The sequence below is a fragment of the Grus americana genome, chromosome 7 (assembly GCF_028858705.1).
Source record: "Grus americana isolate bGruAme1 chromosome 7, bGruAme1.mat, whole genome shotgun sequence".
Taxonomy (NCBI): domain Eukaryota; kingdom Metazoa; phylum Chordata; class Aves; order Gruiformes; family Gruidae; genus Grus; species Grus americana.
Window position 1 is genome coordinate 15,027,967 of NC_072858.1, and position 27,961 is coordinate 15,055,927.

Consider the following 27,961-nt stretch of genomic DNA (forward strand, 5'->3'; position numbering starts at 1 on the left):
TGCTCGAGGGCAGGCTGGGGGGCATGGGAAGGTGGCAGTGCCCAGACCAGCTATTGGCCCCAGCCTTGTCCCCTGAAGCAGCTAGTGAAAGGAACAGTCCAGTCCCTGAAACCTTCCAAAGCAGGAGGGGTGACTCACCTCCCCACAAAAAGGTGATACCCCAGCCTGCTGATCCTCTGTGCCCCCTGCAGAAACAGACCCAGGCCCCAGTACACAGTTTTGTGTCCCCTTTTCTCCTGTACCACCAGTTGTGCCCCTTCAGCACTGCATGAACCTGGCCAGGTTAGATCCACCTGCTACAAAAATGACCGAGCAGTACAGAAAAAAATCATCTTTAATTTATGAAATGAAGAATCATTCTCAAACATTGTTAGAAGTCACACAAATAACTTATGATTGAACCATCAAGACCTACAGAAGCCTCACAGCAGGAACATCTTGGTCCAAGACAGAAGGCAGCCACGTCCTGAGGCAAGAGGGCAGGTTTGTGGGCCGAGACCCTGGGGGAAGCTGGCACTAAACAAAGAACAGCTCTTCTGTCTGCCCCAAACAGTGCAGGGATGGAGGAGATTTTCCCTCATCTCAAGGATGGATCCCTTTGGTGACCACCTGCCCTGTCTGCTCCCAGCCAGAACCAGGGAGGTCAAACCACCTGCCCTCCTCCTTGGGTCCATGTCTCAGCAGCCAGATGAGATGATCAAACTCTGGGGCACCATTTTAAGTGGAAAGAAGCTGAAGTGTCTGCCTCTACCCAGAGGTAAAAATGTCACCCCCGTGACTGCCCAGTGTTGTGTCAAACTGGGTCTGAAGAGAAATCAAAGGCACAAAAGCAAAACCCGCTCTCTCCTCCAGGCTGTGCTCTCCCCTTGCAAGGGGGGAAGGCACCAGGCTGCCTCACCAGGGATAGTGTCCTGATCCAATGTCGGGGAGGTTTCTTTCACAGATGGCCCTGCACAGGGAGGCACTTCCATCAGCTCAGCTGGGAGTTGGTTCCCAGACCTCAGCCCCACAGCCCCAAGCCAGCATGGGGCTGGGGCTCATAGCACTGCTGTATGACAGCACCAACTGGAAGGGGCTGTGGAGGGAGAGGAGGGATAAACAGGCACTGGGAGATGCTAGATGAGATGTTCCAGCTCAAGGCTCTGAACCCAGTTCAAGCCCAGTGAATTTCCCTCCCAGCTCAGCAACAACTCCCTCTGCAAGGCCACAAACAGGGGAGCCTCAGCTTAAAATAAGCACAGCCGGCAGACCCTGGCTGTGCAGGATATTGTCCTGGTAACAAGAAATGCCTAAGAGTGGATTTGGTCCAAGAACCACAGCACTCTATGTGGGAGCTACTGGGAAAGGCCTTCAGGGTCCTCCCATCCCTGCTCCTGCTGTCCTGCAATCACCCCCTCGGTCACTTGGTCACTCAGGAGCCTCCCACTCCCCAAAGCTGCAGGGCTCCAGCAAGGAGCAGTCGTCTCCTGCTCAGCCAGAGAGGCTGCAGTTCCCCAGGGCCATGCCCAGGGCAGAGGACTGCCCTGGGGATGTGGCTGTCTCCAGCACACATTGCAACCCAGCACCCTCCCCTGGGATGAGCAGCCCCCGGTGGCCTGGGACAGCCTGGGATAAAGTGTTCTTGCTCCCATGGCCAAGCGATCTATCCCAGGCTCCTCACACACTGAACTTCTCTGCCTTCCCCAGCAACTGCCTCCTGGAATAAGTAAACATTGGCATTACAGCATTTCACAGTTGAACCGTAAACATGGGGGTTTCTCAGCCTGTCTGTGCGCTGAGCCTGCAGTCCTGCACTGGCCTGGAACCAGCAACATGCCAGAGGCTCAGACACCCCTAAATTGTTTTCACCTCTGGTGCTTGGCCTTGCGACAGGCTTTGGCGCTGAGCCTTCACCATCTGCAGACGCTTCCCGTGCAAGCTGAACTGAGACCAGCTGAGGAGCTGCAGCAGTGCACACGTGATGGGTATGAAGACAAGGAGGTAAAAGCAGCCCTGGCGAAGAGTTGGCTCCAAGGCTGCAGCAGACTCCAGCTTCGGCTGGGCACTCACCACATGGCTCAAGGGGTTGCGCTGGAAAATGTCGTAGCCTGGTGTCAGAGAAGACTTTGTGAGAACGGGGACAGTGGGAACGGACCCTTGTCTATTCTCTCCAAGTGACTGGGCTTGGCGATGCAGAGACCACACACAGCTTAACAACTGGAAGAGGCCTCTGCACCCACCCAGGGCACAGGACACCGTGGAGGACACTGAACTCACAGATCCACCCTCTCCTGCCCCACTGTGTTCCCCAGGAGCAGCCTTACCCGTGTATGCGCAGAGCAGCCAGGTGCCAATCAGAGGGGCGAAGGTCTGGCCCGGCTTCGTGACCAGAGCCACCATCCCAAAGAGCAGTGCTGAGGCTGCCTGCTTCCTGCGGTTCAGGACTAGATCCTCATCCACTAGGTCAGTGACCACCAGGTTGAGCAATTTACAGGTCCCTTCTGTGAACACCCGGTTGCTGCAGAACAACAGGCAAATCACTGAACAGGGGCACCAAGAAATGACAGGAGTAGGTGACAGATCAGAGAAAATGGAGACGAAGATGAGAAAGGAGGTTCAGAAGCCCTGGCTATGGGAGGGGAACACTGCTAGCAATAAGCCTTGTGTACCCTGCAGCGATGCCTTGGCTCAGTCCTGACCTGCCACACAGACAGGCCTGGGGATGCGACGCACTGGGCCAGCAGCAAACAGGCACCTGCAGCATGTACTGAGGCTGCAGAGGAGGTGGGGAGCTCAGCTCAGCAGCCTGGAGAGGCTGCTGCAGGCTGCCACCAGCCCTGCCGGGTCTCTGTCCTCCTGAGCTCACTGCCTCCGTCACTCCGCCGCAGGCACAGCTAGCAGATTCTGCAAGGACCTGTCCCACGCTCATGCGCTGTCAGAGCTGGGAGCCACGTGGCTACTGCTCCCCACCTCCCGCTCTCCTCCATAAGAGAGAGGCAAGTCATTTCCAGGCAGCGGAGAGCAGGGGAAGCAAGTGCTGCCTGCCTACCTGGCAATGAAGATGCAGAGCAGATACACCTGATCAGGTCCTGCCAGGAGCATGACAACACTGAGAGCCAGCTTCAGGAAGAAGAGTCCTCGAACCACGGCATAAACCCCACAGCGGCGGCAGAGGGACAGGAAGTAGAGGTTGTTGAGATGAGGGGCGATGTAGGAAACACCTGAGCAGACAGAGGCACAAATAGCTTGAGGAAGTTTCAGTATCCACCACGCCCCCAGGACCAATAACGACAGGCAGGCCAGCAGGGCTGTAGGACAGGAAGTACAGAATAGCCCCCTCGCACATACAGAAGGCTACAGCAGATTTACTCAGTGGCTTTGTGGCACAGCACACACTCTTCCTACAGAGGGAGGCCTTCTTCCATCAACCTCATGGGCAGGAAGGAAGAAAAGACTTGCCCAGTGTCACACAGGGGCTGGGACTCAGCCCTGGAGCAGAAACAAGAGGGACAGGACAGCATGACCAGACCTGGCCCACACAGAACGCTCCCAGGGTAACTCTAGGACCAGTGCCCACAGATGGAAATGGTCCACACGCCACAGATAAAGGGATTAAATTCAGGGCTGTGTTCCCTGCTGCATCCTGGGGACACTACCTGAGCGGTTGTGGCTGCAGAGCAATACCTCTGTGGTGTCTAGGCCTGAGTCCAGCACATGGGCTCATCACCAGTAGAAAAGGCTCCAGGTTACCTCTCTTGCGCCCAGGAAACATGACTTGGAGGTCCCAGGGAAGCATGTGAGAAATCTTACAGCCCAGAGACCAGCATGTGAGCACACCTCTCCCCAGTGGAGTCTGGGAAGAGCAAATCCAGACCCAGGCCAGGTCCTAACCCAGCTGCTCCCTCCAGTCCCACCTGAGACTCACCGAGCAGGAAGGATCCAGTAGAGACAGAGATCTGGTCTGACAGCAGGTGCTCCAGGAACAGAGGGAAGAAGTTGCTGTTAAAGTGGCAGTGAAAAACCTGTGAAGGCAGCATGCAGACAAGCTGGTCAGCAGGAACAGCAGTATGAGAGAACAGAAAAAGCTAACAGCCCTCTGGGCTCTGTTACCCTAGAAGCCCTGTGCCAAGGGACCATGCAGGATGGGCCTGGAGTACTTCAGCAGAGCAAGAGCTTGGCTGTGGAGTTTACAACACTGTAGGCTGAGACCACAAAGCTGGAACACCACCAACCATGCTCACTATGCCTGGGGTCAGTACTGCTTCCCCACTTGCAGGGCACCTGCTCAGCACACAGCACTGCTGGGGCAGGCAGGGCAAGGAGGTGACAGCAGTTACCACAAGGGTTTGGGGGGGACAGCGGCATGGCAGGAGGCAGCTGTCAGGAGGACAAGGATAAGACAGCAGCGAGGTTCAAACACAAAGATGCAGAGCAGCATCAAGAGCCTGCCTGAGGGGAACCACGGGATCCCCAGGGAGACAGGAGCTGTGATTGCAGCACACAAGGAAAGCTGGGCAGGCTGCCAGCATTTGGTAGTAATCACTGAAGAGGATGAAGAACAGCAATGGCAAAAGCCAGCTGGGAGGTGGATCCAGCTGGACAGTGAGAACAGTGATGTGAGCCTCAGGAAAGCAGGAGGAAGAGGAGATTGTGCTGACAGCCATGCCAGAAAACTGCACTCCTGAGCTCATCCCCACCACGAGCCAGGCCTTGTGCTTTGGCACCCCAGATGGGGCTGCACAGAGCTCAGCGAGCCCCATAATCCAGCCTATGCCGCAGAGAGGAAGGAGTACCCCACATCTTGCTCAGGAAGTATTCTCAGGGTGCAAACAGAGCGGCTACCAGCTGCTGAATCAGCCAGCATGTGCGGGAGGCTCCAAGAGCAAGAGGGTGCTGGGAATACCTCTGCCCTTCCTGGGGAACTCGCATCCTGCTGAATCACCACCCCAAACAGCCAGAGCCAGCGCTCATCCTCTGAATCACAACGTGTTGCTGCTGTGCCTACCTGGATGAGGTTCATGCAGACAAACCAGAGGAAGTTGCGATGCCGGGAGAGCTGCTGGAGATACTCTGCCAGGGTGATCCTCTTCTCCTGGGGGACAGAGAGTTTCTCAATGTACAGCCTAAAGGGAGAGGAAGAAAAAACAACCACCGTGAATCCCTCACACCAAGCAGGGAGAGCCCCCAGCTCTCTCTGTGTAGATGCAGAGCTGTTTCAACTCCAATCCCAACCTTCCCTCTCCCCGGACCAAATCAAAACAGCAAAGTCTACAACAATGTTTGCTTATTGCTAGCAAGAACCACAGGCCACGTGTCTCTCAAAGAACATTTGTCTTCTGAACACAAAATTCAGATTTCTGTCCATTAAAAAAAAAAGCAGCATTCTCCTCTTATTAGCCATTCCACTACACATATGCTCCTCTTCCAGATCCCTGTGGTTAGCTCACCTGGCAGATCTCATCAGGATCTGCTGTGTTAGTACAGTATAATGCTGGCAGCTCATAACAAGAGACAACAAGTGAGGCAGCCCAAGGAAAAGCAAGGGAGCTGAACGGGGAAAACCAGCTGCATCGTGGCCCACCAGCAGCCCAGCCACTATCAGGTAGCTAAAGCAAGCAAAAGGGTAAGAGACATTCACTTGTCCAACTCCATAGGAATGGGCAGCAAGGTGGTCTCATGCTCAAGCAGGAATGCTTTCATGACAAGCTGCTTCTGACATTTTGCCACTCACAGGCCTCATTGGGTGCTCTAGATATTAACTCATTTCATGTTCCAAACACTGGATGGCCATACAGCAGGTCAGGGCTCTGCCTCCAGTTTGGGCCGGGGTGTCATGAAATAGTTTTGTCCTATTTTCAGTGGGCATTAGGAGCCAGTGTGACAGAGGTGATTCTGAAAATTGTATCAACAAACAAGAACCATAGATGATTAACAAAAATTTGCCTCATCCTGGATTTTCCCCACGTTTAGTTTGCTGCAGTGCATAAAAGGACTCTACAAATCTACACTAGGCCTTTGTTCCTGCCACAGAATTGGTGACACTTACTCTTTTAGGGTTGACTCTTGGTCCCATTTCACTTTCCCATCAGCCTCAAACCGCTGGCGAAGCAGCTGTGTGGACAGGGTAAAACCAACGATGGAGCAGAGGGCCAACACAACGCAAAATATGCGAAAGGAAAAGAAGTTCTCTTTGTTCCACACTGCATAGGACATGAAGACAGAGAGGGAGCCTATGGCACTGAAGAGGGAGCAGTAGAAGTTGAGGCTAGTCCTGTCTTTTGCTGAAACAGCCAGGTCTGCGAGCAAGGCGTTGTGATGGAGGTCGACCATGGTGAGAAAGCTGTCATACAGGCAAAGGCAAAGGAGGAACTGCAAACCAGGATGAGCCCAGGCAACCCAGAAAGCCAGGAAAGAGATGGCAAAGAGGGGGCCATTGTGGCTTAGCGCTCTGAGCCTCTTCAGAATTACTTCTGGGGAGGAAATCTCTGCCCCTGGCCTGCAAGAGAAGACAAGAATTTTAGACACCTGGACAAAACCCTGCATGACCATGTATTCTCTCTCTCTCCAAGGAAGTTGTGTAAGTGGCCTAGACACAAACACAGCTTTTGTTCATGCAACAAGCACCCACATCAGATACCTTATCAGGTAATATGTGAATACACTGAAAATATGGGTTTAAGAAAGCCAAAAAGGATAAAATAAGGGACTTTCTTTTCTCCAGAGCAAGTCTCTCCCTGATAGTTCTGCACTGTCTGTGCTTCACACAATGTAAATGACTTCAATGAGCACTCAAGGTTTTTACTACTTGCAGGAAGCCCCATCATGATTTTCATTAAAAGCTTGACACAAATACATTAGACATGCTAATGGCCAACAGTGATCCATGATCCAGGAAGTTTGGGAACAACTGGTCTGAGGCATTCCAGATGGAAATAATTGTCCTTTCCCACCTTGTGTCTCCCAAACCACATACAGACACTCTCCAACACCCCACTAGGAGGCTTGCTCATATAGCAAGGGCTTGAGATTTTAGAAGCCCATATTTTAGGTTCTGTACCACTCATGTGATTGTTAAGGATTAGGGTCACCTCTACCCGATAGTTGTGTGATTTCTTCTATACAGCCAGGTACTGAAATAACATGCAAAGAGCACTGAACTTCAACGATGCCAGGAAAAGGAGGTATTCAAGAGCTCTGTGCCCAAGAAACCATTCCCACACCATCATTTTAAAGCTGCCAATTTCACATCATCTCCCTCAGAGACTGAAGAATTTCCCAGCCTCTGCTGGAGGTGGAACTTCACTTACTGCTGTGTGCTAAGGAACACTCGGTCACTCAGCCAGCCAAACAGAGGGTCATTGAGGCTGTTCCAGATCAGAAACACTGTCTAGGAAAGAAAACAGGACAGTGAAACAAACCACAGGACAGCTCAGTTCTGTTACTGAAGCAAGCAGCGCTGAGCTGGCATGCTGAACAACCAGCTGGAACCATCCCAGCGCACCTTCCCATCCCCATCACCGCTGTACGATTCCTCGTTCTGGGGCAACTGCCAGATTAACGCAGCGAGGCCAGTGGTTTTCCCTGCTTGTGAAACACCCTGACATCCCCAGAGGAAAGGTAGCCTTAAGAACAAAGTCTCTGGGCTTTCTATCCCAGCTTCTTCTCTGTTTATGTAAGTGGGGAAAAACAGTAAGCCCAAGCTAGCACTCAGAAGGCTCCCTTGCTCCCTCTCTAAAGGGGAACCCTGCTATTACAACTAATGCTCCTCACACTTCTAGCAAGGAACCATCTTGATTTCAGAATTTCTTACTTAAGAGGGCAGCAATCTATGGAAAAGACTAACCTCTCCTATCCAAAAGGACAGTTTATCAATCTTGTAAACAGAGACAAAGGTGTCGACGTAGTACAGGAGGAATACGTTGTGCAAAATGGAAACAAACAGCGACAGGGACCCATAGATCACTGCAGTGGGCAAATGAAAAAGACAAGCCAACAGTCGCAACCCCATGTTGGTGTAGTCAGTGTTCAGCTCCCTCGATCACCTCCATTTCAGATGGGATGTCTTCTCCCAACACCTGCTACATATTTGTTGGGGCCAATCCATTGTTGCTCCTGCAGGAGAGAAAAAATAAAATAAAATAAAACCAGATTCAATTTCTTAAATGAACTAAAACTTGAATCAAATTAATCGGTAAATCTTTGCCAGCAGAGATCAGAATTCATATTGCTTTGAGGAGCTGTTCAAAAGTGAATTGGAGGGGATTTAAGAGACTAAAGCTGTCTGCTGCACTAAAGCTGTTTCATTAAGCTGAGGCCAGGCTGTGGGCTCCCAGGGGTACAACTATCATGAGCAGGTTGCCCCGTCCTTTACCCTGTAATGTTCTTTGTTACCCAGCAAGTAGCTGATTAGCTCTTTCCAGCTCTTCAAAGGCAAGGTCACAGGAGGAATCAGACTAGATGGCTGCAAACAACAAAGCAGCCTGCAGAAAACACACCTAGCCACTAACATTTTTAGGTACCGGTGTAAATTTTTAGCCAAATAAAAATGACAACAGCTGTGATGTAATCTCACACATGCACACTGCTTTCCCCCAGCAGTCACAGCTGAGTGCACCTGGGCTGGCTTAGATAGGAGTTATTTATGGCAAGCAGCATTGCTGCTTTGTGGCGTGAAAAGACATGACCAGAACATGACAGTGTGCAGCAGACATGCTGCCATCACGCGATAAAGGCAACCAAGAATCACTTCGCACCCACCCAGCTTGTCGTGGGGTGGCCGGAATTTTAGGATCAGTATCTGAAATAAAGATGCTTTGGCTGGACAGCAATATATATATGGAAATAAACCAAGTGGAAACAGCAGCCTTACACCAGAACAAGTCTCTGTATGTTCACAAGGGGCTGAGGTGTGAGTGGAGGACTCCTTAGACCAGCATGGACAGGAGGTGGGACCATCGTCCTCCTGCGATGTACTCTTGTGCTTTTCAGACTAAGCCCCTCTCACACTCAAGTTGCTACAGACCAAGGGCAAAACACAAGGCACCTCTTTTCAGAGGCACTCATGTATCTGGTGAGATGTTAAGGGTTCTTAACTCAGTGTAAGCCAGCTTCTCCAGCCCATGCCACCCTAAGAAGCTGTGTTCACAGCATACACATGACAAGTGACGACAGGGTCACTATCTTAATGCTGTCACAAGCAAGATAAAGGGGTGGAAGTCACTCCTGATTCAGCCCGCCAGGGTCTGCACTCACCCAACTCAGACGCATCGCGGGGACAACTTCACAATGCAGGAAAGAGTGAGCGCATCAGAAACGGGAAACTGCACCAAGCCAGCCTTCTTGGGCTTGCAACATCAGCTGCAGCAAGTCCAAGCAGAAGATCAAGGGGAAGAATTAAGGGCTGGGTATGAAACCTGATGAAACTCCAGTCCCATTCAGCACTTCCCAGAAGCCATGAGTCTGACCACCTCTAGGCAAGATTAGAAAATCAAAAATAACTCTCTGCTCTGCCTAGCCCAAGGAATTCCTCATAACTAGCTCAGAAGGAGCAGGAACAGCATTTGTTCCAATCAATTACATCACTAGATTGAAACTGCACATCAGCTCCACTCCCAGCCAAAGCACTAGACCTCAACTTGATCCAATTGCAGAGTCCTCATGGAGCAGAGCCACCATTCTGCATCCCTGCCATGCCAAAACCCATGGCCAGATAAAAGGAAGACACTGCTTGGAGGGGAATTCAGCCAGACAATGAACTTTTATAGACATAATTAAAGACAGACAAGCCTCAAGGGGAAATTGCATTTTGTACAGTCATGAATTGAAAAGGAATCAAGAATGTGATGTGTAAAGATAAAGGTTAAGAAGAAGGGAGAGCTAAGCCAACTGACCCATGGATGAGTCCTGTGTCTCTCCCCAAGAGCCTTCTGTGAGGACCGGCTCAAGGGCAGATGAAGGTATCCGAGCGCTGGGCACCCTCACGAACAGGATGGAGAGCAAGCAGATGGCATCATTTTGTACCGTACGAAACCTGAGTGAATCCAGACCGTGACCACTGCGTGCACATCTAACCTCACTACAAACTTCCCGAGGCATAGAAATGAGGAAGCTCAAAGAAGGGCAACTAAAGCTACCAAGAGACTGAGGCAGCTGCATGCTGAGGAAAGACTAAACAGCTGGGACTCTTCAGGCAGAGAGCAAAGGCTGAAGGGGGACATGACCAAGGTTTAGAGAGTCCCACGTGCCCAGGATAAGGTGAAGGCGGAACTGTTGTGTGCCCAGGACACAAGAACTGGGAGCACTCGCTGTAACTAGCAGGAAATCAGTTTAAAGCACATGAAAATATTCTTTACCTGGCAGGTAGCAAACATCTGATATTTGCTGCCAAAGGAGGTTGCAGAGATGGGCAGCAGGTTCAAAGGATTAGACAAATGCATGGAAAACAGCTGCACAGAAACAGCTACTACAGGGAACAGGCAGGGAAATCCCCTCTAGGATCCCTAATCCAAGGGCTGTGCATGCTGGGGGTGGACAGGTGGAAAGGCCCACAGACAGCAGCCAGGCTCACACACCCTTCCCCTAAACAGCATCTCCCGCTACCACCATGGGGCAGAACATGGGGAGAGACAGACCAATGTCTGACCTGCTAGGGCTGTTCTCAACCTGGACTTGACGTCACTACCTAATGCCTGTTTGAAAGCAAAGCCTGCTCTAGGCTTGGTCCTTAGTGCTGCACTTTACATGTGTGCCCACCCAAATGATGCTTCATTAAGCACGTTGCACGAACCACAGCTGCTGAAGTTTCCAGAGACACCTCATTTTGCCATTTATATGCTAGAGCACTGTTTAAAGAAGACGAACTTCCACTTCCTCTCCTCCTTCTCCCTCGTCACTCCCTCACAGATGTACAACCCCTCCAGCCAGCTGACATTTCTAAGTGATTTCACTTTGCTGGGACAGTTGTTAGGTCTTTTTATGTGTTTTTTTTTCCCCTCCTCATCTGCAAATGTGCAGATGAAAAGAAACAAGTCACGTTTGTCTGTAAAAAGTAGATTTTGCTTCTACATCCAAAGTACTTTGTTATTTAAGCTTGCCACACTGGTATTTTCATAACCTTTTCCTTGGGATGGAGAATTACTCATGGAGTATGTCAGAACTTTTCAACATTAGGCTTTAAGTGGTAATGGGAAAAGGACCCGCAGGAGGGAATAGCTATCGCTCATTCATACTGAACTTCTAACGCACAGTCATAAAGCAACAAGCTCGTAAATTAGAAAGCAACTAGCCTTTGTTTCAGAAACTTCCACCTCCGCATCTGACATCTGGCATTGCTCCTGCCAGTGACGTTTGCAAATCTTATCTCTTTGAGAAGGATGTTTAAATACTGGCTACCAGGAAAGCATTACTTTTGTTTGAGAGTGCTGGCGTATGGTGGCTGGAAACACACATTTGGGGCTCGCACATCTGCTCTAACTTCCTAGCCAGCTCACAGTTGGATCCATGAGTCATTGTGTCCCATGGTGATTCAGCAACCCTTTGGCCTTACAATAAGACTGAGCTCCAGCCTTCCACAGCTGAAGTCAGTTGTACTGAGCTGGCAACAGAGCCACACACATGAATCTTGGTCCAAGCCAGTCTTTTAAGCAGGGCCAGATGATTCCTAAACACTGAAGCTGCCACTAAGGAACTCGAAATAGTCATCTGCAGACCTGACCACAGCAACAGGATGGCTTTCCCATTCATTCTCCACTATGTAGGTAATGCAAGCTGGAATATCCCAAATAACACTTCAGGATATGTCTGTGCTTGCTCCAGCCACCACCACACTGCTAATGCTGCATATTCTGGATTTTGGGTGGCTTTTGGTGCTAAAGCAGAGGGCCAGACAAATATACCAGCTCTGTGTCTCTGCATCTGCAACACAATAAATCCACCAGCTGGACGAGCCACCCAAGAGGGGACTATTTCTAGACATTCATCACAGCCAGACAGGACTAGGCTGCTGGCGGTCCAGCCCCATCCTCAAGGATGCCAGGCTGGAGCTGCACCCAGGGAAGAGCCAATGCCTTGTGACCCGTCCCAGCCTAGCACCTGGTGCCGGGCATGCCAATTCCTCCCGGACCCTGTAAGTGACATTCTCAGCCAGAGGAAACAGTCACAGATGTCTTCATCTGGTCAGGCTTATCCACTGGTGATACGTCCGTTTTGTGAGCAGGGACCAGGTTCTGCACACTCCTTCCCACCCCACGCATGCTATACAAGGAGGCCTCCAGAACACAGACACCTCAGTGGGTCCTCACCCCATGGAGCTATTTAGATTCTGGCAGGACTCTGTTCAGTAAGAAAGGAAATCCCTCCATGGAGCTATTTCACTGAATAAAACTGAAAGAGCCTCCACTTAAACCAAAAAAGTCTCAAAATCCTATTCCTATCCCTGGAAAGCTCCTATCTAGACATACGCTCCACAAAATCTAGGCTCCTCTGACCAAACTCTGATCCTGTGCACCCTCTTCAAGATGATATATCTCCTAAACTCTCAATTTCTCCACTGTACTACTTGTGAAAACCTAATGTCATGTTTCCTCAGATAATCCACTTGCTAACAGGGAATCTCGAGGGAATACTAAACACAGTTCCACATGAAACATTAACAAACTCCCAAACAGCAGCCTGGTATCTGAACACTAAAGCAATGAAGCTTTTGAAAACCTGATACCACCTGGGTCAGCCAAGGAAACGTGCCACTTTGAAGAGGACATGAGGGTGTTTCCCAGTACCGTTTACCAATTCAACAAACACAGATGCCTGAGTATCATGGGAGGTTTGGTAACACCCTTCTTATTACAGGCAATCATATGCTTCCATGAGGTGCTGCCGTCACTCCTGCAGAGTACATACAGGTAAACAGAACTGCCACAAAGATAACAGTTAACATCTTGAACCAGCTGGTGGTTTCTGTGGAGCTGTGTTTCAGCACAGCAATCTTGTTAAATCAGATCTCATTCCATAATGAGATTACAAGGTTCGTTAATAGCCGTAACTCAGTAAATCTCATAGTCTTGGAGCTTGGTAAGACACTTAATGGTATCCCTTTTCTAAAAAATTGTTTTACAGTGCAAGGAAAATGTATTAGATAAAGAACTGGTTCCCTATGATGTTACCATCAGTGTAAGTGCTAATCTTGTAGTGGCCTTCACAGCACTGGTATGGGAATCATTGACAGGTAACTCTAGCCTGTACTTACTCTGTAAGTAAATACGAAGCCCTTATTGAAAACAACCCCCAAGAGTGGAATCACAGAAGCTAGAAGAGATTACTGCATAGCTACCACCTGTTCTTGTTAAGACTTAATAGGAAGCACCAGGTGAGAAGCACTTTTTACCCCTCTGCCCAAGTGAAGCAGCCAGGAGTTTCTGCTACACTAGCTCCATCTTCTCACCAGGGAGACTCTTCCCCTGTGCAAACCTTTCAATGCCGCAGCTGCCACCCTAACACCCCAGCTTCAGCCGCAAGGCCCCTAACCAAAGGGCTGAAGGAAGTCCAGCCACTGAGGCCGCTGGAGATCTCTGTGGTGTTTAGGCTTGAAAAACACAGCACTAGGTCACCAACTAAAGCAGCCGACATTCCACGTGCAAGAAAGGAACGTGGGGAGCCAAGTGACACCTGCAAAGCAAGGCCAGAGATGGGGACGCCATTTCTTTGGCCCGAGCAGCAGTGCCACCCCCAGCGCCCCATCCACCGGGTCCCTCCACCATGGGGGGAGGCCTAGCAGCTCCGATACAGAAAGTGGCAGCCGGGCAGCGGCACAGCCATTGTTTTGTGCTGTCAGGGCCTCCTTTCGCACGTCCAGGTAGGGTGGGGCAGTGCCAGGACCACCTCTCCTTGCCGGGACCCTGCGAGGGGATGGGAGAGAAACCAGCTCCAGAGCAGGGGACAGACGAACTGAGGCCCTCACCCAGGGGCACTGACAAGGAGGGAGGAAGAACACCCCCCGGGCCCGCGTGGGACCGTCCAGAGTAACAGGAGAAGGCACAAGACGGGGCTCTACCAATGCAGGGCAGGGGGAACCCCCCAACCCCACCCAGGGAACCCCACTGCGTTGAGGGGGCGTCTCCCCCACCCCGCCCAGACAGCCCCGCTGCAGGCGCGGAGACAAACCCAGGCCAGCACTGGGACGGGGGAAGCGCTGCACCCTCCCCACAGCCATCCCCTCAGCGCCTCCTACCTGCCTCCGTTACCGGCGCTGCCGCCGACGTGCCGCCGCCGAACGGCACGTCCGCGCATGCGCGCCTGGCGGCCTCCCGACCCCGCCCCATGCTGTGCTGTGCTGTGCCCGGCTCCGGCCTGAGGCCATCTTGCGTCCTGGCAAGTGAAGCCGCGCCCTCCCAGCCGCCATCTCATGTGAAGTCACCCACCGCCTCATTTGCATTAAACCCACCCCTCAGCGAACAGGAACCACAGAGGGAAAAGGCACCCCGAGGGCCTTTCTAGGCAGAGCAGGCCGGCTCCTCTATGATCCATCCGGCTCGCGGTGCGCCTGTCGCCATGGAAACGCTGCCGGGCCGGGAGGACTTCTCACTTCACACTTCCCTCCCAAGATTTATTTACATTATATATTTCAGGAAATAGAGGCTGTTGTTGTCCTTTATTATTTAAGATCTCTCTTCGGAGCTTTCAAAGAAGCAACTCCTGGTTTTGGCATACCCATCGCGTTCCACCTTGCACCGCAACAGTTGCTCCTGTCCAACCACTCACAAATTTCACCAGGGGAAATTGAGACAAAAGCCTAATTGCTGCGTTCAGAAAAGTATCATTGCATCCTATTACTTCCCAACGTTTTTGTGTGTTACGCTTACTAGCAGTTTCCAAAACAGGTCATTTTTATAAATTCATAGAAACCAGGCAATTAATTGCAGTCAACAGATTTTTGTAATTAAAGAGCAATTTGTAGGTATTTAGCTTCAGCTACGGAGATCGCCTGCAGCAGAGCAAGGCATTAAGCCTTAATGCAGCAGTTGTGCTGAGCAACGACGAGCTGACCTTGCAGACCAAGTCCCCCCTTTTTACACCTGCGTGGGGATTTGTATCTGCAAGGGCCCATGACAGTGCAGGTGCTTACAATAAGGTAGTGCTGATGGGAGCCATTTGTATGGCTTCTTACTTAATTACAACCTACTGGATGAGCAGTGAGTATAAATACCAGCTTAGTTGGTGGTAGGTAAGTATGAGTAAAAAGCTTGGGGGGCAGGTAGAGCAAAGGAAAAGTAGGGCTTATTTCCAAGCATTGAGTGGTGAACTCTTTCCCATACTCTTCAGTCTGTTACTTTAAAATTTGCAGCTCTCCTTTGAGTGTTGCTAATAGTGGTTTGCTGCTTTGAGGAAGAACCTGAAGTTTTGGTGAGTGCTTTTGAGGTTTTTTTTTTTGTACTGGCTTCATGTGCTGACTTCAGCTGTTCCTTTACCTGTGACCTCTGTCCTTACTATGCCTGAGTTTTTATGTTCAAGGCTTTTTGTTTGGCTTTCTTTTCTCCTGTAAGGTATCTCACTAGCTAAGGCATGTACCTTGTATTAACTTTAGTAGTTTTGTCTGTAGGCAGCTAGGCTTAAAGCTCCCCATCTGAGTATGTAATGTAACTGCTGAAGGAATGAGCTCCCTGTTGCTTTCCTTAGCTACAAGGGCATGTTCAGGCAGGTATTGCAGCCCTGGTTACTATAGGAAAGCTTCTGTAAGGTGTGATGTGATATCTTAGTGTATCTCCTGGCTTTGTGTGTGTCATTAAAGTATGTTGGTGAAAAGAGAGTGCAGAAAGCAAGCTGCTTTCTTAAGATCAGGTTGTGTACCCTACTGTTTCTTGCTCCTCAGTTAAGTGAAGGTATCATCTTGGATGGGTTTTTTCAGGATGTGAGTACACATACCCCAACAAATGTCTGTCTCTTTTCTGCACTTATGACTAAAAACTTGTCTATGTTGCAATGTTTTACCAGTTACAATGGCTAAAACAGTACTAGTACTAGTTTAAATGTTTGTAGTAGTAGCATACAACTGGGATATTCTGCACTTTGCTTGGCTCTTTGAAAACATAAATGCTTAAATTCCTCTAGAGGCTATGTCTCTTTCATCCTGGCACATCTGCTCTTTTATCTTGTAGATGCAAGTCCGTGTATAGTAGTATAACTCAGTTGGGGTATTGATTCATGCCAGCACTCTAGCCTGTAACTTTCTTAGCATCTTCTGCTTGTGAAAGATACTAATGTAAATTGTTATTGTTATGTGATGATAGGCTTTAAACACTTTAGTTTGGAAAAAATGACATAGAAGGGCTTCTCTGAGTGATTGTGTTCTTGGAAATACAAGACTGCCTTTTGATTCCCATTAAAAAAATCAATAATGTTACTTGTGAGCTATGTTCTGTATTGTCTAAAGACCATAACAGAAGGTATTTGTTTTTTTTTTTTTTTTAAAAACATATTACAGAGTTGTAGATCAGCAGACACTGCAGCTGTTTGCCTTGGGGGATGCAATAAGAGTGGTACTGCCATGGGTAATTCTAGCTCAGATGTTTGAACTTAAGTTAGAAATACAGTGTGTGTTGCTGTTGTAACAGAAGGTATTTTTATATGCTAAAGAGATTATATGTAATACACCCCCCAAAGTCTGGATAATCTGTTTCCTGCCCTGTCCCACCTTTTGTGGTGCCAATCCCATGGGAAGATCTAGTTCAAGTGCATAAGAAGTTACACCTTCCTTGCTCCTAAACCACATGCCCTCAATGCAGGATGCACAGGAATGGGATCCAAGTGTACTGAAAGCACAAGTAGTTAAAATGCAAATGGCTGGCGTGACATTGGACGCTAGCGTGTGTTAACAGTTAGAAGAAATGCACTGTCAATGTGAAGCCCCTTTGGAGAACCATGCTGTGTAACTAGCTAAGGCCTTTGCAGGGCACCAGGAGACTCTCCCAAGAATGTTTCAAGGGCAGAGACTTGTAATCAGGCAGCTGAGGGAGCGGGATGCTGTGAAAGCACAAAAACAAGTGTGCAAAATATCTTGCTCTGCTATGCAAACTGCCTGTGTGTGAGATAAGTACCTGTAGGTAACTGGAGCGAGGCAGAGGACTGAAGGCCAAAACAGAATTATTTGACTTGGAGTGTGAAAAGTAAACATGTAACCAGGAGGAACCAGATAATTATAGAGGTGTCTGAAGCAACTCTTGCAGGGTAGAACCTTGCAAGGCCACTCATACCATATCAGTAATACCATGTAAATCTGAGATTGTCGAAGTAACGATATCGGAAATGCCAGACTTTGTTACGGGTGTAGCAAAACTGGGACCAATGGGGAAGAAGTAATGAGGGGTGGATTGTCTATTTGGGAGGAGACTGGCTGGAAGAAGGAAGGCATGAATGTGGCAGAAAAGTGGATCCTGAAATGATAGAAACAGAGAAGAAGGTATAAAATGAGATGAAGGAAGGTGGGATCAGCTGACTGGAGGAGATAACTGCAGATGGTAGTGAAACCTGAGGACCCAAACCCAACTGGGATGCTGGATTGGTGTTCTTTGGACAACTTGCTGAACTCTCTATCAGGTCTATGTTGGAAAGACTGGGTGAGGGAGGGCAGAGTGAAGAGGGCTACGCTTGCACCCTCGTACTGTGTGGCGTGGAAGGGAAGGGTGACAGACCTGTAACTCAATAGCAGTTGTGTGGGGTTCATAAGACTTGATTAGTAGCTTTGTAGTTGTGTGCAAAATGATGAAAGATGTGATATTAGTGGTGTGTTAATGAGATATTGATCTACTGGTGCAATTGATAAAAGTTAGTCTCCTGAGTCAGTTGTCTCAAGACTGCAATCTGAAGGAGAATAGCTGGGCAGAAGTAACAGCTGGGGGCTTGTCCTATTTTGGAAGCTTGAACTAAGTGATACTGATATCCTGTCTTTGAAGAAGAGAGTGCATGGATGGAGATGATGGATATCAGATGAACTGCTGAGTGAGAGGAGGAGGGGGTCTGTTTGTGCAGGCTGTGTCCTAACATGGAGGGGATCATTTGGACTGTGAACACTATGAAATGCAGATTAAAATATGCTTGATTAAAGCAAAAAGTAGTGTCTAGATACACTGCTGTGTCTTGGAAAGTGTTTAAATCAGAAAAAGGTGGCAGCTTCTGGCAGGACCAACTGGAGACACAGAGCACAGATTTGAACCTCAGGTGAGGAAGACTTCTGATGGAATGGTAGTGATTACTAGGAAGATGAGAATGGTGGGAGCTTTAATAACACAGAAGTTAAGCTATGCCAAACAGAGGATATGTCGAGAAAGCTTGGAGTGTGTCCAAAAGCTAGACCTTGGTGCAGCAGACATCTCTACCCAGGGTGAGGTTGAAGGAGTGATGGTGTCAGGATCACCCTGGCAGCATGCAGGGGTGGTTTCCAGAGCCCTGCCTGCTGATGCAGTGACCCTGTGGTCACACTGACCATGTTTTATTCTTGGCAGTGCAGCTGTTTCAGACCTGTTGTGTTATCCAGCAGCTGCAGTGAGAGTAGGAGGGGTGGTGGCTCCAGACATCTCTGTCAGCAGCAAGTAGCATTTTCACCGCTATTTGAGCAGAGTTATGCAAGGGGGTGGTTTTTAGATCATCAGAGTCAAGTAAAGACTTGCTCTGCAATGACTAGGGCTTTTCCTGGTGTTGTGACCTCATACAGAGTCTGGGCTTTGCACAGACCTCAGAAATAAGTGCCAGACCCATACTAGATTGCAGTGTTTTCTGGGAATGCTGCTTTGAATAGCTGAAACAAATCTACTCCTTCAAAGGGCCTGTGTAAGGGGTGACTGACTGTAATACACATTAACTGCTATTTCTGTAGTTACTGGTGCCAGCTGGAGCTCTTTGCGGTGTGCTAGTAACAGCAGAGTTCAGAGGTAGCAGGATGAGGACTGGGCTCTTCTGGCTTCAGAACTGAAATCCTCCCTCTTGGTTGAGCTGAAGGGGGTGAGAGCTGGGAGTGGTTCTGAGCCCACCTCTTGGAGGGGAGCATCAAGTGCCGTAAGTGTTGTGTGAATGTTCTCTTGGCAGGGTGGCAACTTGCTCCCTGGAGAGGGAGTTGGTGTGTCTGAGGTCCTCCCAAAAGGAGAGGGATGGCTGTCCATCCCCAAAGGAGGTTTGGTATCAGCTGTGCTGATGGTATCTTTTCATTTGGCTTGGGCAACTGTAAGAATTTGGACAGTAAAGTAGTTTACTGATGGAAAGGTACCCCCTGTGGTGTGGGGGAGGCTGGGTCAGATCTCAGCATTGTTGGGGAAGTTCCTTGGACTGGGTGAGTGGTTTGGGGAGGGAAGGCAATGAGGCTGCTTGCAGACCTTCCTCTGGTACCAGCTGTACCATTCAGTGTGCCAGAGGAGCAACTGTGCTTCTTCCTGGCTGAAGAGCCTTGTGGACCAGCATTTTTTGCACTCTACAAAGCCTACAGACTGGTGCCCTGCTGGTAAGGGCTGCTCCAGGCTCCTAAACTTTTGTTCAGTTTGGAGATGAGCAGGTGAAGGAATTGGTCCAGTCTGGAAACCTGGGCTGCTTGACCTGCTGCCAAGGTGAGGGTGTCACCCCTCAGCTGCTGCTCCTGACCAGCTCTGTGCCTGGTGGGGGCCCAGCTACCTCCATCTGTCTGCTGCCCTGTGCTGCTGCTTTCTTTGATCTCACAAAAATAGCTCCTTTTAGCACAAATGTACAAAACTGGATTAGTGAGTTTCTTATGTTTCTACTAGTCATGTGTCATACTTCTAATCTATCTCAAACCCTTTCCACCTTGTAGCTTTACCCCTCTTTGTGGAATCATTAATCTTTCATTCAAAGTACCTGCTCTTCTCTGCAAAACCTTTTTTTATCTCGTGGGCTGTTCTCAAGCTGCTTTCAGTATCAGTTATCTTCCTTTACATGTTGATACTAGGCAGCACAAGGCAGCATGGCAAACAGCCTCATCCCTTTTCTGAGAAGCAGAGGCTGTGTGTTCTCCTCCCTTGCCAAACTTTCTGTCTAGAAATATCTGAGAGGATCAGCATGAGGAGATGCTGGTGTGTAATAGTGGTCCAGTTCCTGGTATGCAGTGCCAGCAGTGCCTACAGGTAGCAGGTATTGCTACATGCACTGTGGCTCTATGGAAGATGAATTGCACGCAGAAATCTGTGACCATGGTGGCACTTGGGGGTACAAGTCTGAAGCAGAGAGCTCCTCCTGAGCTGGCCTGCTGTGCAGCATGAGCATGGGAGCTGGCAGGCTGCTGTGCTCTGTGTCACTGGAGAGGCCACAGGGGTGCAGTGTGTGAGCAGGAGAGGGACAGAGATGGCCCTACTCCGTTTCAGCCCACACACAAGAATCTTTTTCCCTTTCTAGATGCTATGAGATTTTGTCTCTTCCAAGAAGTCGGCCCTCCCCTTGGGCTCTCCTGGGCTTTGCCTTGCAAATGGGAGGCAAGACCTGTTCTCTCCAGCCCTGGTTTGTACTGCTGTTAATCAACTACTGCATTGTGGCACCTTGCACTAGCATGATGTAGTAACCCTGTGGAAGTATTTAAGATTCCTTAGAGTGCTTTGCTGGGACAGTGTGGGTTTGCTTTTCTCTTGGAGAGTGCAGCAAAAACCTGTGTTCTGTTTCACCTTGGGGGGGGGGGGGTGGTGGTGGTACAGGGGCAAAATCCAAAAGTGCTTCCATGATTAAGCAGCACTGGTGTGGGAATGTGCTCCCCTAAATGAAGATTAAGGCCTGTAAGGATCCAGCTTGTAACAAGCTATTGCACTTTCCTTGAATTCCTGTGTTGCTGCCAGGCAAGTCTGGTTGAGTGACAGCATCCTCTTTAAGAAGGCAGCCAAGTGCCTGTGTCCTAAAGATCAGTACTGGTGATGGAGGAGCAAAGCTATTGTGTTGTACTTGGGAGTCTTCTCCTGGGTAAGTCTGTCTTCAGAGACCTGAGCAGAGCATGATCTTATGTTGGCAATAGGGAGAATGGAACTGATAAGTAAAAAGGAGGGAAAAAAAAAACAAAACAAGAAGCCACCTTATTTGTTGTAATTCTCTCCTATGCACTGTCTCCAGCTACTAGGATGCTGGATAAGTGTGTGGGTCTGATAGCAGAGCTGTGGAGGACAAACCTTAAGTTTGGGTTTAACCTCTCACTTCTAGAATGTTCCTTGAAATTTTGGGTTGATTTTTTTCCAAGGGAGGTGCTTGCCAAGGCTTTGTCAGATGGCAACAATTTTGCGGAGTCTGCTCAAAATCGGGAAACTAACTGGAAGTAACTCATGACTTCTTCATCCCCTTGGTTAGGGGAACATACTGCTTTGCAGTATTCATCACTGTACCCTTGGGAGTTGCTACAGAGCAATGGCAATAGATCTATGGGTTTTGTAGGGTGAGGAGAACAACAGGGCAGGAAGAAAGCCAGAAAGAAGAGTCTGAAAGTTTGGATGATAGTGGAGAAGAAAAGGTAGTGAGGTGGGATCATAGAATTGTAGAATCGTTTGGGTTGGAGGGGACCTTAAAGATCATCTAGTTCCACCCTGTTCTTTTTAGAAGCTGATCACAGGGCAATGGCATGAGGAAAGAATCATTAGAGTAAAATAGATGGCCATGTCCTCCCCTTTGGGCTGAACCTCTCTAGAGCTGTATTTCCTTTTTGGTATGCTCCCCAAAGAAGCATCTAAATAACCAGTTAAAACTGCTAACCTGACCTGAGAACCCCAGCTAACTTTGGTTGCTGCTTCAGGTGGACAAAAGACTTGGTGAAACCAATCTCTCCAGACATGTGAGATTTGTATGAAGTTTCACATGTTGGGTACTGTGTCACACCTCATATGTTGGTCTGCCTAGTGAGGCTCACTTTAATCTCTCCTAGAGACTGTGCAGTCTGGCATGGACCTGAATATTTATGCCTTCTCATGCTTTCTGGAGCTCAGTGGGTTTTGCGCTCCATGACTACCTAAAGAGAAAGCTCCCCAAATTCAAAGCTAGCTGGGGTGACAGTAAAACTCTCCTGCCCTGACATTTGTCCAGCAAAACCATGTTCTTCTGTAATTACGAGGAAGTAATTTCTGCTGCTTTAGACACTAAACAGCCTTACTGGCCTTGGCTGTTTCTGTATTAAGTAGTGGTGGATTCATCACCTGTAGTAACTGCATAATAGAGTGGTGAAACAGAATCTGCTCTGTACTTGAGCTATCAAGTGTACTCTCTTGTTTTGTATTGCAAACATTGCTTGATTGCTCCATAGCTACTCTGTCTGGGTTGGCTGGCACTGAAGCATGCTTTGCTTGGCAGATTAAGTATTTTGGGAGCTGTGGTGACAGTCGTCTTGACCTGCACCAAGATGTGTGAGGAGGCAAAGGCCCTGCCAGATGGCAGAGCAGTGGGTGAGGGAATTGCTGGAGTCAGCTCTGGCAAGCCCAGGAAGAGTCTGAGGTGTCATGTTCTCACCAAGCAGAGATGATCTTGTTTCAGCTGGCTGTGACCTTAGCATTTTTGTCTCTTCCTCTGTGCCTGGCTTCTCATTCAGCTCCAGCCAAGTGGGGCTGAACCCTTTTCCAGCAAGGCCAAAACTGCTGGAAAGGCTTGTAGGGAGAGGCTGCCTTGTCTCTTGCTGTGGCCTTTCTTACTAGGTTGGTCCCTTGTTGCTCCCTGCTGGCAACCACAGCTCCCAGAGCCCTGGTTGGGGAGGCTTGGCTCCCAGGCACAGCATGGTATCTGCCCATCTACCCTTTCAGTCTAGGCCACCAAGGAGCTGGTGGATATTGATGGCTGTCAGTGGCTCTCAGGAAGACAGAGGCATTCAGCAGAGCTCAGTTTAAGCTTTAAGGACAGTTTTACCCTTTCCTGCTTGGGACATCCAGGTGCCAGACAATGGATGTGGTGATTCTTCCCAGGGCATAACAGAGCTTGGAATTGGAGTGAGGGAAGGAAGTGGATGGTAGCCTGAAGAGACAGGTCAGCCAGGATCCCCTCTGTCCTTCTGGTCCTACAGTTGTTTCTGAACAGCTGGAGGCTCTTGGATGTTCACTTCCAAAGCCAGGGCAGCCTCTGGCTGCTGGCACTGGAGAAACAAGAGAAGTAGGAGCAGGTGAAGAAGGGGAGAAGAGACTGAGGGCTGGATCCTTTCCTCAAGGGCTACCACTAGGTAATGCTGGTGTTTGGGGGTTGGTTTTAAGCATCTGGGTTTTGATGCCTTCTGGCCATCAGATGATCTAACAAAAGATTACCCTTCTGGCAAACCCTGTTTTCCCTGAAGCACTGCCTGCTCTCACCTCCTGGGACAGGGTCAGGCAGGCTGGTACTGGTGCTATCAAAGCCCTCTTGCCTCCTGTTCACATGGATTTGTCATGCTGTAGCTCAGCCCTACAGAGTCTAGCAGGGCTTTGCTCCAGCTGTGGTCTCCCAAAACCTGCCTCTGGAAGCTGAGGCAGCCTGAAGGTCAAGATGAAAACAGAAACTGCTGTAATGGGGTAGACCATGCTGGGAGCAGTAGGCTGCAGCTCTGGAGGAGCAGGACAGGGGTCTTGTGCTTCCTGCAGCACACCTTGTGATTCAGAGCAGGGCCGTGCCTGCAAGCCGGGGTGGAGATTTGGGCCCCAGTGCTTGCAGAGGTAAGCCTGTCAGAGCAATCCTGAGAGCTCTGGTGCTTAGGCACAGGGGGAGAGCTCTGTGCTGGGGAGCAGGCAGGGACTGGGCAGTGCCAAGCAGCTGTGCAGTGGAGACCAGGAAAATCAAAGCCAGCCAGAGCCCTGGCAACTGAGCCAAGGCTTGCTCTGATGGATTTGCAAACTTCCTCCAGGGCTGTGAAGTATTGTCTATGCTGTGTTGGCTGTCAACACCCTTCTCTCTGGTGATCTGCTTCCAGGGAAATGCCTTCACTTCTGTGGTCAGGCATGTGACAATGCTGCCTTGGGGTGCTCCCAGCCCTGCTTAATTGTCATCTCCTTCTCCCTCTTATTTCTTCAGTTTGCTTCCTCTTTTGTGCCACCCTGCCTGGCTGAGCCACTAGCTTGTTCCCCTTATCTTTTTTCCAGTGCAAAATCAAAGCAATTAATACTTGTGCTGCAGCTGCCTTAGTGCTACAACATGAGTGACTTAGCCTGTTACCCCTTCTTCCCCAGCTGCCAGGAAGGATCAGGAGCACTGATACTGCCAGCCAAAAGGCAGGGTGCTGCAGTGGATGGTCAATGGTCACATCTGTAGTTTTTCTGAGTAAGAGCTGGTCATCAACTGTCTGACATAACAGCTTCCCCAGGGCTGTCCCAAACTGGCAAGAAGCAGCACGCTGTTCCAGTAGGACGGTAAGCTGGGCTTGCTTTGTTTCACTCAATGCATGTGAGAACTGTGTGGTCTCCCTGCAGATGATGGATCTATGGAAGTGATCCTGTGGCTCTCAGTAGGGGTGCAGGGCTGAACTGGATTAAAAGAGATACTGAGACTGGTTTTTTAAGAGGAGATCACTTATTCCATTTACCTACCTCATGCTGCCATTGACACACAATAGCCCTCTGGATTTTTGTAGTGGTTCTGGATAAGTTAGGCAATGTGTTTGGAAAGTAGCTAATTGTTAGACCTTTATTGAAAGGAGAGTAAGTGTGCTCAGACAGGCTGCAGGAGGCTCAGCTCTAAACCTCTTCAAAGTGGTCAGACAAACTTGAGAAGAGACTTTCAAGAGCCCTCAAGCACAGAGGGGCATCCAGCCCTGTCCTTGCCTGCTAGGTGCCTGAGCTATGCTCTGTTGTAAGCTGGGCTAAATGCAGCAAGCAGTGCAGTGCCTGCTCTCCTCCTCCCCAACACCTGCTAGTGAGCTGTGGAGACCTCTGTCAAAGCTGTTTTGAGCTTTATTTTGCTCGAAGCTGTTTGGGCTGTTCTCTGTAAGGGCTTTAATGAAGCAGGCTGAACTTTTTTTTTTCTCCTGTCTGGGGAGGTGATGGTCATGATGGACTTTGACTCCTAAGCTGCAAGTCTTATTTAAGGGTACTGCTTAGCCTTGTCTAAATACTCTACTGCTGTTCCCCTGAGCAGGGGCAGACTTCTAGCTCTGCACCCATGGCAAAAGCAGGCTTGAGCTAGTGCAGATTACAAACCTCAAGGGACAGGAACAACTTGTGCTGGCTGGAAAAAAGAAAAACCTGCATTATGTAGTACCTGGCATTGCTTGTGGTGGGCAGGTTCCTAGAGGACTGCCAAACTTCTGTTAGGCTGTAGCAGAGCACTGGACTGAGGGATGAGTTTAATCTTGCCTTCCTGGTCAACAGCTAATGAGAGGGGCAAATCTGTAGTTAAGACTGAAGCAAAAAGAGCCTACAGGATCTGAACTTGGAGGGGGGGTGTGTGGAACTGGCTGCCTTGAGTTTTGTACATGGTCTTTCCCTGTCTCCTCTGGTAGCAAACTTAAAAAACAAAACCAACAACAAAAAGCAAAACAACAACAACAAACACCCCCCCCCCACCCCACCCCCCATGCTATATACAGCTTTCCTTCCTGCCCTTGGGGAGAAGCTAATGAGTCACAGGAGGACATTGCTTAATGCCCTGGAGGGTTCTTGGCTTGTCTGGTGAGGGCAGGCTAGGAACAAGTTCAGCCGGGAGTCAGAGTTGCTCAAGCTAAATGCACACTTGAATGTGACTGGTAACTAGTGAGACCAAAATGAAGATGCCTTTACATGGGAACTTGACAGAGGACGTGTAGATGCGTCTGAATTTTGCTCCAGAAACAAACGGTTGGCATAGCTTTTGTTTGCTTATCAGAATACAAGCGGGGCTTTGGGAGGATGGGGAGAGAGTCAAGGACAGTTGAAGACTATTTTACTTGATTCCCTTGTCTGGGCAGGATGGTAGCTAAAACAATTGCAGCAGGGCTGGGCTGTATCCTCTTTCCTCTCTCTGCCTGTTTTCTTTATTTTTGGACTTCTTTCATTTGTGTTTGCCTTCCCCATTTTTATGCCTGCTCAAGGGTCTTTAGTTTCTTGCAGTCTGTTTTGATGCCTCCCAGCAGTGCAGAGCCATGTCATGAGGATATCAGGCCATCTTTTCTGCCCTCTGTGGGTTTTATGCCAGTTTGTTCCCATCCTCATAACTCTGAGATCTGGGTGGGTTAAAGGATGGGTCTTGTTGAGCAGCTAACAGGTAGTTGCTGGCAATGGGGTTTTGCTTGTGCTTGGTATGTAACTGCCCCTGCAAGCTGCAGATGTGGGTAGCTCCTTTGGTTATATACATTCCAGAACCAGGCTGAATAAGGAGATAGACCTAGCACTGTAAGCATACCAACTAATTAATCAATGTAAATTGTTTCTCTTCCCCTCCTGTCCTCACAGCTTTTGAGACTCAGCAACTGCTCTGGAGAAATGTCCCCTGTGTAAAACCCCAGCTCCTGTACAATGTACCAGTCTGGCTTTGTGCCACGGGAGTATTACCCAACCGTGATCCCACCTTCTGCTTACGCCTACCCACTGCTGCGGGCTGGGAGAGCAGAAGACGCAACCAACTCCATGATGTTCCCTCCCATCCATATGCACAACTTCTACAGCCGACCTATCACCTTTGTGGTGGACCGGAACAGCTACCCTGACTATGCAGGAGGTCAGGTGGAGTATCATCATCTCTACAGTGCATCCAATCCCTATTTCCGTCCATATTACACCTGGCACTTCCCTCCTGTGGTCCCCATCCCTCTGTACAATCCCTATGCAAACTACAACCCCTACACTGCTTACCAGAGGTCAGATCAGTATCGAGACACATGGCCAGAAGGCTTCACAATGAGAGGGGAGCTTCAATGGGGGAAGCTCGGAAAGGTGTTTGGACCAAGGAAAGACCTCCCAGAATTTGTGAAGGATGATCTCAGGAGGGTTTATGGCACCTACCCACGAACCAATGTCTCCATAACCTACCGTAAAGGGGAGTTCTTGGTCAAGGGAGACCCCAAGGTAGGAGAACAGGAATATACAGTGGAAAAAAAAGTCATTCAGCGGGTTGTGACCCCCAGTGCCAGTGAGGCAGATGACAGCAGTGAGGACCGGAACCGTAAGAAGAAAAAGAAACTGAGACGTTGATGTAGTCAGTTGCCCAATGGACAGATGCTCCAGAGCCCTTGTGGGAACCAGTTGGCAGCTGTTCTTGGTGCAGCTGGCAAATAGCACAAGCAGTGGATTCCACCACTCCCATTGGCTTTTAACTGCTCCACATCCTCCACAAGCTTACGGCAGCTTTACCCTGTTTGATGCATGATGCCCATCCTGTGAAGAAACCACGTGGCACTTGACTGTCTGTTGGATCAGCTCTTTGGTCCTAGTTTTGAAATGAATGTTTACTTTCCACTGGTTTGGTTAAGTGGCCACAGTCTGGTGGGGGGATTTCCAGACAGAAGCCCTTGATTAGAAGATGGGGCCTCTTCCTATCCTGTCCAAGGGAAGGTCCTGAAAGCTGGCTCCTTTCCTGGCACTCAGTTAAGGAGATCAAAGCAGGATTTCCTCCAGGCTGGGGGCAGTACAGGTGTTGGAGAGAGGGGTTCTTGAACACTGTAAAAAGCAATCATTTGCATATCTTATCACTGCTGTTTATGACCATACTATTGCTCTTAATCACTGTGCGATGCCTGTATGCAGCACTTCCCTACGCTGGCAGAAGATCCTGGTGTCCCCATATTCTTACACTTGGTAAGCTGGTGCTCAGTTCTCCTGGCCACGTGTCCTTGTGGAAATAGCTGTGTGAGGCCCTGCTCTGGGTCTGACTTGGCTCTGGTTGGAGGTGCTGGCTCTCTGGCAAGGTTACTGGAGTTGTGTGAACCATAGCATTTCCACAGCTTGGTCTCTTGGAAGGGTGGACTTCAGAGTTGTGCTGGAAACCTGGAGGGTTGTGAGGGTCTGCATCTGACTTGCTTGTGAACTTCTCTACCTTTTAAATGATTATAAATAAACAATAAAAAACCCCAAATGCAAATGCTTATATTTCTGGTTTTTAGCTACCTGAC

The 27,961-nt window shown here is 49.3% G+C and overlaps 2 protein-coding genes across 11 annotated transcripts in view; one reads left to right on the forward strand and one right to left on the reverse strand.

The window, feature by feature from the left end:
• Positions 1 to 316: 316 nt before the first annotated feature.
• The window catches only part of MFSD13A (major facilitator superfamily domain containing 13A), a 33,663-nt gene continuing 6,018 nt past the window's right edge, over positions 317 to 27,961 (reverse strand). The window contains exons 1-10 of one of the 5 annotated variants that reach the window (XM_054832246.1): positions 14,204 to 14,238; positions 9,232 to 9,336; positions 7,823 to 8,091; positions 7,287 to 7,366; positions 6,026 to 6,475; positions 4,985 to 5,102; positions 3,905 to 4,001; positions 3,029 to 3,200; positions 2,304 to 2,497; positions 317 to 2,087 (exon numbers count right to left, since the gene is read on the reverse strand). In XM_054832246.1, the coding sequence (XP_054688221.1) occupies positions 1,834 to 2,087; positions 2,304 to 2,497; positions 3,029 to 3,200; positions 3,905 to 4,001; positions 4,985 to 5,102; positions 6,026 to 6,475; positions 7,287 to 7,366; positions 7,823 to 7,987 (1,530 nt within the window). In that variant the 5' untranslated portion in view covers positions 7,988 to 8,091; positions 9,232 to 9,336; positions 14,204 to 14,238 and the 3' untranslated portion in view covers positions 317 to 1,833. Of the gene's footprint in view, positions 2,088 to 2,303; positions 2,498 to 3,028; positions 3,201 to 3,904; positions 4,002 to 4,984; positions 5,103 to 6,025; positions 6,476 to 7,286; positions 7,367 to 7,822; positions 8,092 to 9,231; positions 9,337 to 13,641; positions 13,663 to 14,203; positions 14,346 to 27,961 lie in introns of those variants that run through there. The other 4 variants (XM_054832250.1, XM_054832245.1, XM_054832248.1 and 1 more) reach the window with 4 other exon arrangements.
• Positions 14,775 to 27,924, forward strand: C7H10orf95 (chromosome 7 C10orf95 homolog). 6 transcript variants are annotated; one of them, XM_054832254.1, is made up of 2 exons: positions 14,775 to 15,375; positions 26,307 to 27,924. In XM_054832254.1, the coding sequence occupies exon 2, from the start codon at positions 26,370 to 26,372 to the stop codon at positions 27,042 to 27,044; it is 675 nt and encodes a 224-aa protein (XP_054688229.1). In that variant the 5' UTR covers positions 14,775 to 15,375; positions 26,307 to 26,369; the 3' UTR covers positions 27,045 to 27,924. The 6 variants fall into 6 exon arrangements, with proteins under 6 accessions (XP_054688229.1, XP_054688227.1, XP_054688228.1 ...); XM_054832252.1 differs by lacking the exon at positions 14,775 to 15,375 and adding an exon at positions 15,753 to 15,880; XM_054832253.1 differs by lacking the exon at positions 14,775 to 15,375 and adding an exon at positions 15,753 to 15,810.